Source organism: Danio rerio, chromosome 11 (assembly GCF_052040795.2).
Source record: "Danio rerio strain M-AB ecotype USA chromosome 11, GRCz13ab, whole genome shotgun sequence".
Lineage (NCBI taxonomy): Eukaryota > Metazoa > Chordata > Actinopteri > Cypriniformes > Danionidae > Danio > Danio rerio.
The window spans coordinates 47716362-47728225 of NC_141031.1; the positions used below are offsets into that span (position 1 = coordinate 47716362).

The following is an 11864-nucleotide window of genomic DNA, read 5'->3' on the forward strand; positions in this document are numbered from 1 at the left end:
TGTGAGAGCACATGGGAACACTAGGCTGCTGTTGGCAGTGGTGTTAGTGAGGCCAGCAGGGGGCGCTCAGCTTGTGGTCTGTGTGTGTCCTAATGCTCCAGTATAGTGAAGGGGACACTATACTGTCAGTGAGCGCTGTCTTTCAGATGAGCTGTTAAACTGAGCTCCTGACTCTCTGTGTTCATTAATAACCCCATGGCACTTCTGGTGAACAGTAGGGGTGTAACTCCGGTGTCCTGGCCAAACTCCCTCCATCAGCCCTTACCCATCATGGCCTCCCAATCATCCCCATCCACTGAATTGGCTCTATCCCTGTCTCTCCACTCCACCTATAGCTGGTGTGTGGTGAAGCACTGGCGCTGTTGTCTTAAGGCTGCCTCATCCAAGTGGATCTGCACACTGCTGGTGGTGTGGAGAGACCCCCCTCATGATTGTGAAGCGCTTTGGGTGTACGGCCACACATTATAGATGTGCACATTACATTGCATGTGCTTTACAGCTGATGTTTGTCAGGTTTCTTTAATAACACACTTCTGAAATGCGCAGGTCATGACTGCTCGGTGCGTCTGTGGAACATGGAGAGCAAGACGTGCATCCAGGAGTTCACGGCGCACAGGAAGAAATTCGACGAGTCCATAAACGACGTTGCGTTTCACCCCAGCAAGTGCTACATCGGCAGTGCAGGAGCCGACGCGCTCGCCAAAGTCTTCGTATGACCTTCGCAAAAAACAAAGAGAAATAAAACACACCTCGTCCTGATGATCCGGGCCGGCCTGGAGCAACAAAACCAGGAGCTCCTGATCCACAAGAACATCCCTCTAGTCTTACTTTCTCTGGGTTTCAGTGGATTTTTCCTGTCCTTCCTGACGTGAGCGCCAGCTGATTTCCCCGTCTTACCTTTATTTTTTTTCTCCTTTTAAAACGACGTGCCTTTTGCTTCACACAAACGTTTGCGCTCCGGAGAGGAATTGTTTTAAACTCACTCAACTCCACGTCCATTTATTTGCTCTGAAAGTCAAGATGATTGTCTCAGTCATGCGGGATTTATCCGAACGATCTTGGAGATGCATTCAATTAAAGGACTAAAATCGAAAGGCGGCAGATTTATTCAATTTGTACATACTATTACAAAAACAAACGTGACTCACTTTGATGTTTGAATTTTTGACGTTAAACAACTAAATTTCTACATGTTTGTGATTATAGATGCAGACGAGATTGAGCATCAAGGTCAGATTTGACTCGTTTCACTGCGGAATGGGTCGTTTTTTGCATTGCGAGATTATTAACGAAAATTATATTGCAATTTTGCGACGTAAAAATATGATTTTGTTAAATTTTGTGAGGAAAAAGCATCAAATCTCGACACTCCAAAGCCGTTTAGCATCAAGATGTATGTCTCATGATTGACATTTTTAAAGCTATACGTTAAAAATAATAATATTTATGTAATGTTTAAATATAACCCTGTCGGAGAGTTTGCGGTCGAAAAAACTAAACAAAAACATGACTCAATTAAATGTTTGAATTGTTGAGTAAACTACTAAATTTCGACATGTATGTGATCATAAATGCACATGAGGATCCTATTTGACTGATTTTTCCACAGAATTAATAATTTTTTGCATTGCGAGATTATTAACGAAAATCATGCTGCAATGCTAAACAAAACAGGCTTCAATTCTGCGAAGTAAACTATTATTTTGTTAAATTTTGTGTTGAAAAACTATCTCGACACTCCAAAGCCATTCAACATCATGACGTACGTCTCTAGATTTACATTTTTAAAAAGCTATACATTAATAATATTATTTCCGTTATTTTACTGAACGATCTTGGAGATGCATTGAATTAAAGGACTAAAATCGAAAGGCGACAGATTTATTCAATTTGTACATACTATTACAAAAACAAACGTGACTCACTTTGATGTTTGAAATTTTTGGATATAGCTACTAAATTTCTACATGTTTGTGATTTTAGATGCAGGCGTGACTCGTTTCATTGCACAATGGTTCGTTTTTGCATTGAGAGATTACTAATGAAAATTATATTGCAATTTTGTGACGTAAAAATAGGATTTTGTTAAATTTTGTGATGAAAACCATCAAATCTTGACACTCCAAAGCTCCTCAGCATCAAAATGTATGTCTTATGATTAACATTTTTTAGAGCTATACATCAATATTTACGTCATTTTTAAATATAAGCCTGCAATAGGGTTTGCGGTCAGAAGAAAACAAACGTGACTCACTTTAATGTTTGAATTTTGTGGTAAATCTACTCAATTTCTGCGAGTTTGTGATTGTAAATGCACGTTTGAGCCTCAGGATCATATTTGACTAGTTTCATCGCAGAATTAATCATTTTTCGCATTGCGAGATTAAAACAAAAATAATGCTGCAATGCTAAACGAAACAGGCTTCAATTTTGTGACGAAAAATATGATTTGCTCCAATCTTACGTCTCTAGATATACGTTTTTAAAGCTATACATTAATAATAATATTTTCAACATTTTTGCCATAAATTCAGTAACATTCAGTCTTAATTGTGAACAATATTGGAGATGCTTTGAATAAAAGACTAAAATCGAACGCAACCGATTTATTCAATTTGTATATAACATTACAAAAAACGTGACTTTGTGTGAATTTTTGAGTAAAGCTACTAAATTTCTGCCTGTTTGTGATTATAAATGCACACGTTTTAGCGTCATGATTAAATTTGACTTGTTTCACAGATTATTAACGACAATAATATTACACAGTTACATAAAAACTGGCTTAAATTTTGTGACGTAAATTTTATTTATTTATTTTTATTTATTTATTTTCCAATATAATTCAACATCATGATGTGCGTCTCTAGATCAAAATTTTCCAAAGCTATACATTAAATAATATTCACGTCATTTTTATATATAAACCTGCAGGAGGGTTTGCAGCCGACCCAAAAAAAAACTGATTGCATTACGATTTGCGTTGAGATGATTAACAAAAATAATACTGTCGTAAATATCTAAATCATTAATATAATCTTGAGACATAAAATTTGATTTTGCGATTTAAGAAATCATCGACTCTCAAAACTCAAAAACATCAGGACGTACATCTCTCGATCACGATTTATTTGACACTATACATTATTAATCATATTTACGTAAATTTTGCATATAAACATTTAAATTTAATATTTAAACTCAATCTGACGCCATTTTGTGTGTTTAATATTTAAAATCATCTCATTAATTAACCTACAAACATGGAGTAAACAAGTTCAGAATATTTGACGCAGTTTATGTCGATAAATCTTGCGTCATTTTGACGCGTACAATGATCCGGATCTCTATATTTGTGGGAAATCTGTTGATGTTTATTTATTTTTGGCCTTGTTTTCTCTGTAATGCCAAACGTGAGCGTCAGGAGCAGTTAAATAAGACGTATAACTCACCTTCGCTTTTACGTTTCATATGTGAAGGTGTGTGTTTTTAATGGCGGTGTGGCTGGTGGGCAGCTCCAGGATTACTTTTAATTTGTTTTTGTTTTTTAACTGGTCTGTGATTACTTGAACTCTCTAGGTGTGTGTGTGTGTGTGTGTGTGTGCAGGTGTGTGTGCGTGTTTTGAACTGCTAGCATAGAGATTTTCTGCTTTTATTGGGAATGGTTTGCCTTTAACTGATGCCATGAGCACTACAGGAGCGCAGTGTTTGTGCGTTTCCCAGTGGAAAGAGGACGTTTGCTGTTTTACCAAATGCTGTTAAAGGACTAGTTTAGCATGGTGAAATCTGCTAGCATTTACTCGCCCTCGTGTGTTTTCTGCAATATTGATTGCATTTATATCACATGATGAAATACGCTGGTTTTGACTTCCTCTCAGATAATTCTGACATTTAATTTCTTGCCAAGTGCGAGGGGAAATGATCTCAATTTTAAGGGTTTTACTGCAAATTGTAAATCTTTAAAACATCTAAATTTAGGAGGATTTTAGGATACAAATTCAGAATTGCATTGAAAAAACAGAAGTTTGGGGTTTTAGGTTGCAAATCTTCTCATTTTTTAACTTTGCTAATATTTTTGTCAATTTGTTAAATTATACAGGTGCAAAACTCACATTTTTGAGAGAAAATGATCATAATCTTGAGAAAACATCAGCAGTTGATATCTGAAAAATCAAACTTTTTTGTTTTTGAAGAATTGCAGGACATTTCTGAGATTTTCTCCTGCAATTTTGACGTATAATTGCTCTCGTTTCTGAGAACCTGCGTGTTTATGAAGTTTTCTTGGACTTCTGTTTATTACATCTTGCCATTTGTTTTCCTCAAAATTGCAATGCAAAAATACAAAGAAATACAAATAATAAACAAAATTATATAAAACAATTCAAATAAAAAGTTTTATTAAAGGTTCTAAAGTTTTTCTTTTTAAGAATTGCTCCTTTATTTCAGTTTCTCACTATTGCAAGTTGACTTTTTAAAATTGCGAAGCTACAAAGTCTTAATTCACAATAAAATATAGATTGCGTTTATATCGCGTGATAAAATACGGTCATTATGACTTCTCATCACATAATTCTGACATTTATTTTCTTGCCAAGTTTGAGAAAAAAGCTGAAAAACTCTTAAGAGCCACAATTTGTGAGCTTTCAGTTTATATGTTAAGCTTTTTGCTCAATTGCAATTGTGATTTTGTACATTAAAATTGCACAAAAATATCATGAGAGTAACTCAAAATAAAAGCCCTCTGAGTTTTGGTTGCGTTTTTTTTTCTCAGAATTTAAAATTGCTCACATTTTGAGAAAAAAAAAGAGCAAATTGTGAGATATGAACTCAAAAAGGACTCAGTCTTTGCAATAGTTTTTCTCTATTGTGAGTTTAGGTCTTGCACTTTGAGAGTTTTATTTCCTCAGAATTACAAGTGAGAATCACATTAATGAAAATGAGTTTAGGGGGAATTTTAAGACCAATTCACAATTGTCTGGTTTTGGGGTCTTCATTTTCTGCATTTGCTATTATTTTTGTCATTTTTTTCCACATTTTTTTGCAATCTGAGAAAAAGATTATAATTTTCAGAAAACATCAGAAGTTTAAAAAGTAAAAAAAGTATTTTAAAAATCAAACAATTTGTGAGCTTTCAGTGTATATTTTAACTCTATTTCTCAGTTGCAGTTGTGACTTTGTACGTTAAAATTGGAAAAAGATATCATGAGAGAATTGCAAATTAAAAGTCCTTTGAGTTTATATCTTATGGTTCCAAATTTCTGAGAAAAAAAAAAGCAGAAACAAATTGTGAGATATTTTGCAACGTTATTTCTCACTGTTGTGGGTTCAGATCTTGCAGTACGAGAGTTTTTTCCTCAGAAATACAATTAACAATAAAGAGCTGCAATTTAGAATAATAAAAATTCTGAATTTTGAGGGAATTTTAGGATACAAATTCTCACAATTGCAATGAAATATTGAGATTCTGGGGTTTTAGGTTGCAAATCTTTTCATTCCTTACATTTGCTTATACTTCTGTCATTTATTTATTATATAAAAATAAAATAATAATAAAAGTGCTAAAAATCTGAGGAAAAAAATCACATTTTTGAGAGAAAGAGGTAAAACGTTTGAGAAAAAATCAGAAGTTTATATCTGAAAACTTTTCTTTTTTCACAGAATTGCGAGACATTTTTGAGTTTAATCATATGATTATTATATAATTCCTCCTGTTTCTGAGAACGTGTGTTTTCCTGCACTTGTTTATTACATCTTTTCTCAAAATTGCGAAGCACAGATACAAAGGTGCAACTGTGAAAATAATAAAGAAGTTACTAGGTTTTTCCTTTTCAGAATTGCAGCAGTTTCTCGCTACTTGCGAAGCCACAAAATCGTAATTCACAATAAAATATAGATTACGTTTATATCACATGATAAAATAAGCTTGTTATGACACTTCATCACATAATTCTGACATTTATTTTGCAAAGTGTAAGAAAAAAAAGCAAAATCTTGAGAACTTATAACTGCTAAGCGTTCAGTTTATATTTTGCTATTTGAACTTATTTCTCCTTTGCAATTGTGAGTTTGTAAATTAAAATTGCAATCAACAAATCTAAATCATCATTAAATATTGCGCTTTTATTTCAGTTTCTCACTGTTGCAAGTTTGCTTTTTAATTTGCAAAGCTACAAAGTCTTAATTCTAAGAAAGTTGTGCATTCCTTATTTTTAATAACGTCATTTGTCCACACGGGGGTGATGTAAATCCTTCATTTTTCATATTCAGAATATTCTACTCCTTTAACCATGAGCTCTGGGATGTGTTCGGGAAGCGTGAGTGAGTGTGTGTGTGTGTGTGTGTGTGTGTGTGTGTGTGTGTGTGTGTGTGTGTGTGCGCGTGTGTTTTCGTACTAGTAAAGATATTTTCTGATTTTGTTCATTTTGGTGCGTATTAATTTTAGATATAAGAGAGAATCTTCTGGATATGTATAGTTTTAAAGTATTGATCGCGGATGTATTTATGAAGCAGAATACGCTGTATATTAACCTGCCAATCCACTGCGGAAGAAGCGGATAATAATGATAATAGTGTAGTTGGCGCCACCTGCTGGTCAGAGATGGAGACTCCAGATGATTGGTTACGGATCCATTAATGTGGAAAACAGCGGAGGGAGGCGATGCGATGTGATTGGACGGTCTGGCGATGATGTCATGAGCAGGCACTGACCTTTGACCCCTCTGCTTGTATAGAGAGATTGTGTCTGGACAGATTGTGTTAATAATAAATGCTATACTCCTCCTGTACATATTTTATTATTGATATTACAGTTTATTCTTGATTTCTTGTTGTATTCTCTTCTCTCTTTTTTTCCTCAGATGGACATTTATCAATATAATACAATAATAAAAGAATATGTTGTATTTCACACGTGTTTAGTGTGCTTTTTCTGGAAAATCTGTTGGATGTGTAAATGATTAAATATATTTGTGTAGGGACAGGTTTTAACGCAACGATTTTACAAGGAAAGCAGAATTGTAAGATGTCGATGTTGAATTTTATTGTCGGGGGTTGTCATTGCAAGAATTTCTCAATTAACAAAGAAAACTTTAATTGTCATCATTGTGAATTTACTTTTTAACTGTAATTTTTACTGTAATTCGAAGTTTACAACCCCTATTTCAGACTTTTTTAACTGTAATTTAGATTAATATTTCATAACTCACACTTTTTACTGTAATTCTGAGTTTACGTCTCATAATTCAGACTTATTTTACAGTAATTCTGAGGTTACGTCTCATAATTTAGACTTATTTTACAGTAATTCTGAGTTTACGTCTCATAATTCAGACTTATTTTACTGTAATTCTGAGTTTACATCTCATAATTCAGACTGTTTTTACAGTAATTCTGAGTTACATCTCATAATTCAGACTGTTTTTAAAGTAATTCTGAGTTTACGTCTCATAATTCAGACTTATTTTACAGTAATTCTGAGTTTACGTCTCATAATTCAGACTGTTTTTACTGTAATTCTGAGGTTACGTCTCATAATTCAGACTTATTTTACTGTAATTCTGAGTTACGTCTCATAATTCAGACTGTTTTTACAGTAATTCTGAGTTACATCTCATAATTCAGACTGTTTTTAAAGTAATTCTGAGTTTACGTCTCATAATTCAGACTTATTTTACTGTAATTCTGAGTTTACGTCTCATAATTCAGACTGTTTTTACAGTAATTCTGAGTTTACGTCTCATAATTCAGACTTATTTTACTGTAATTCTGAGTTTACATCTCATAATTCAGACTTATTTTACTGTAATTCTGAGTTACGTCTCATAATTCAGACAGTTTTTACTGTAATTCTGAGTTTACGTCTCATAATTCAGACTGTTTTTACAGTAATTCTGAGTTTACGTCTCATAATTCAGACTGTTTTTACAGTAATTCTGAGTTTACGTCTCAAAATTCAGACTTATTTTACTGTAATTCTGAGGTTACGTCTCATAATTCAGACTTATTTTACTGTAATTCTGAGTTACGTCTCATAATTCAGACAGTTTTTACTGTAATTCTGAGTTTACGTCTCATAATTCAGACTGTTTTTACAGTAATTCTGAGTTTACGTCTCATAATTCAGACTGTTTTTACAGTAATTCTGAGTTTACGTCTCATAATTCAGACTGTTTTTACAGTAATTCTGAGTTTACGTCTCAAAATTCAGACTGTTTTTACAGTAATTCTGAGTTTACGTCTCATAATTCAGACTGTTTTTACTGTAATTCTGAGTTTACGTCTCATAATTCAGACTTATTTTACTGTAATTCTGAGGTTACGTCTCATAATTCAGACTGTTTTTACAGTAATTCTGAGTTTACGTCTCAAAATTCAGACTTATTTTACTGTAATTCTGAGTTTACGTCTCATAATTCAGACTTATTTTACTGTAATTCTGAGGTTACGTCTCATAATTCAGACTTATTTTACTGTAATTCTGAGTTACGTCTCATAATTCAGACAGTTTTTACTGTAATTCTGAGTTTACGTCTCATAATTCAGACTGTTTTTACAGTAATTCTGAGTTTACGTCTCATAATTCAGACTGTTTTTACAGTAATTCTGAGTTTACGTCTCAAAATTCAGACTGTTTTTACAGTAATTCTGAGTTTACGTCTCATAATTCAGACTGTTTTTACTGTAATTCTGAGTTTACGTCTCATAATTCAGACTTATTTTACTGTAATTCTGAGTTACGTCTCATAATTCAGACTGTTTTTACAGTAATTCTGAGTTACATCTCATAATTCAGACTGTTTTTACAGTAATTCTGAGTTTACGTCTCATAATTCACTTATTTTACTGTAATTCTGAGGTTACGTCTCATAATTCAGACTTATTTTACTGTAATTCTGAGGTTACGTCTCATAATTCAGACTGTTTTTACAGTAATTCTGAGTTTACGTCTCATAATTCAGACTTATTTTACTGTAATTCTGAGGTTACGTCTCATAATTTAGACTGATTTTACTGTAATTCTGAGTTTACGTCTCATAATTCAGACTGTTTTTACAGTAATTCTGAGTTTACGTCTCATAATTCAGACTTATTTTACTGTAATTCTGAGTTTACGTCTCATAATTCAGACTGTTTTTACTGTAATTCTGAGGTTACGTCTCATAATTCAGACTGTTTTTACTGTAATTCTGAGGTTACGTCTCATAATTTAGACTTATTTTACAGTAATTCTGAGTTTACGTCTCATAATTCAGACTTATTTTACTGTAATTCTGAGTTTACATCTCATAATTCAGACTGTTTTTACAGTAATTCTGAGTTACATCTCATAATTCAGACTGTTTTTAAAGTAATTCTGAGTTTACGTCTCATAATTCAGACTTATTTTACAGTAATTCTGAGTTTACGTCTCATAATTCAGACTGTTTTTACTGTAATTCTGAGGTTACGTCTCATAATTCAGACTTATTTTACTGTAATTCTGAGTTACGTCTCATAATTCAGACTGTTTTTACAGTAATTCTGAGTTACATCTCATAATTCAGACTGTTTTTAAAGTAATTCTGAGTTTACGTCTCATAATTCAGACTTATTTTACTGTAATTCTGAGTTTACGTCTCATAATTCAGACTGTTTTTACAGTAATTCTGAGTTTACGTCTCATAATTCAGACTTATTTTACTGTAATTCTGAGTTTACATCTCATAATTCAGACTTATTTTACTGTAATTCTGAGTTACGTCTCATAATTCAGACAGTTTTTACTGTAATTCTGAGTTTACGTCTCATAATTCAGACTGTTTTTACAGTAATTCTGAGTTTACGTCTCATAATTCAGACTGTTTTTACAGTAATTCTGAGTTTACGTCTCAAAATTCAGACTTATTTTACTGTAATTCTGAGGTTACGTCTCATAATTCAGACTTATTTTACTGTAATTCTGAGTTACGTCTCATAATTCAGACAGTTTTTACTGTAATTCTGAGTTTACGTCTCATAATTCAGACTGTTTTTACAGTAATTCTGAGTTTACGTCTCATAATTCAGACTGTTTTTACAGTAATTCTGAGTTTACGTCTCAAAATTCAGACTGTTTTTACAGTAATTCTGAGTTTACGTCTCATAATTCAGACTGTTTTTACTGTAATTCTGAGTTTACGTCTCATAATTCAGACTTATTTTACTGTAATTCTGAGGTTACGTCTCATAATTCAGACTGTTTTTACAGTAATTCTGAGTTTACGTCTCAAAATTCAGACTTATTTTACTGTAATTCTGAGTTTACGTCTCATAATTCAGACTTATTTTACTGTAATTCTGAGGTTACGTCTCATAATTCAGACTTATTTTACTGTAATTCTGAGTTACGTCTCATAATTCAGACAGTTTTTACTGTAATTCTGAGTTTACGTCTCATAATTCAGACTGTTTTTACAGTAATTCTGAGTTTACGTCTCATAATTCAGACTGTTTTTACAGTAATTCTGAGTTTACGTCTCAAAATTCAGACTGTTTTTACAGTAATTCTGAGTTTACGTCTCATAATTCAGACTGTTTTTACTGTAATTCTGAGTTTACGTCTCATAATTCAGACTTATTTTACTGTAATTCTGAGTTACGTCTCATAATTCAGACTGTTTTTACAGTAATTCTGAGTTACATCTCATAATTCAGACTGTTTTTACAGTAATTCTGAGTTTACGTCTCATAATTCACTTATTTTACTGTAATTCTGAGGTTACGTCTCATAATTCAGACTTATTTTACTGTAATTCTGAGGTTACGTCTCATAATTCAGACTGTTTTTACAGTAATTCTGAGTTTACGTCTCATAATTCAGACTTATTTTACTGTAATTCTGAGGTTACGTCTCATAATTTAGACTGATTTTACTGTAATTCTGAGTTTACGTCTCATAATTCAGACTGTTTTTACAGTAATTCTGAGTTTACGTCTCATAATTCAGACTTATTTTACTGTAATTCTGAGGTTACGTCTCATAATTCAGACTTATTTTACTGTAATTCTGAGTTTACGTCTCATAATTCAGACTGTTTTTACTGTAATTCTGAGGTTACGTCTCATAATTCAGACTTATTTTACTGTAATTTTGAGGTTATGTCTCATAATTCAGACTGTTTTTACAGTAATTCTGAGTTTACGTCTCATAATTCAGACTTATTTTACTGTAATTCTGAGTTTACGTCTCATAATTCAGACTGTTTTTACAGTAATTCTGAGTTTACGTCTCATAATTCAGACTTATTTTACTGTAATTCTGAGTTTACGTCTCATAATTCAGACTGTTTTTACTGTAATTCTGAGGTTACGTCTCATAATTCAGACTTATTTTACTGTAATTCTGAGTTTACGTCTCATAATTCAGACTTATTTTACTGTAATTCTGAGGTTACGTCTCATAATTCAGACTGTTTTTACAGTAATTCTGAGTTTACGTCTCATAATTCAGACTTATTTTACTGTAATTCTGAGTTTACGTCTCATAATTCAGACTGTTTTTACAGTAATTCTGAGTTTACGTCTCATAATTCAGACTTATTTTACTGTAATTCTGAGGTTACGTCTCATAATTCAGACTTATTTTACTGTAATTCTGAGTTTACGTCTCATAATTCAGACTTATTTTACTGTAATTCTGAGTTTACATCTCATAATTCAGACTTATTTTACTGTAATTCTGAGTTTACGTCTCATAATTCAGACTTATTTTACTGTAATTCTGAGGTTACGTCTCATAATTCTGACTGTTTTTACTGTAATTCTGAGTTTACGTCTCATAATTCAGACTTATTTTACTGTAATTCTGAGTTTACATCTCATAATTCAGACTTATTTTACTGTAATTC

At 32.5% G+C, this 11864-nt stretch overlaps 2 protein-coding genes across 7 annotated transcripts in view; one reads left to right on the forward strand and one right to left on the reverse strand.

Moving 5' to 3' along the window:
* Window positions 1-6907, forward strand: part of strn (striatin, calmodulin binding protein) — a 104990-nt gene extending 98083 nt beyond the window's left edge. For 5 of the 6 annotated variants that reach the window (XM_087272862.1, XM_087272861.1, XM_087272863.1 and 2 more), the window contains one exon: window positions 547-6907. In XM_087272862.1, the coding sequence (XP_087128988.1) occupies window positions 547-716 (170 nt within the window). In that variant the 3' untranslated portion in view covers window positions 717-6907. 6 annotated transcript variants of the gene reach the window in all.
* Window positions 1-11864, reverse strand: part of tomm20b (translocase of outer mitochondrial membrane 20b) — a 575852-nt gene that overhangs the window by 216086 nt on the left and 347902 nt on the right. The gene's annotated exons all lie outside the window — the stretch shown is intronic.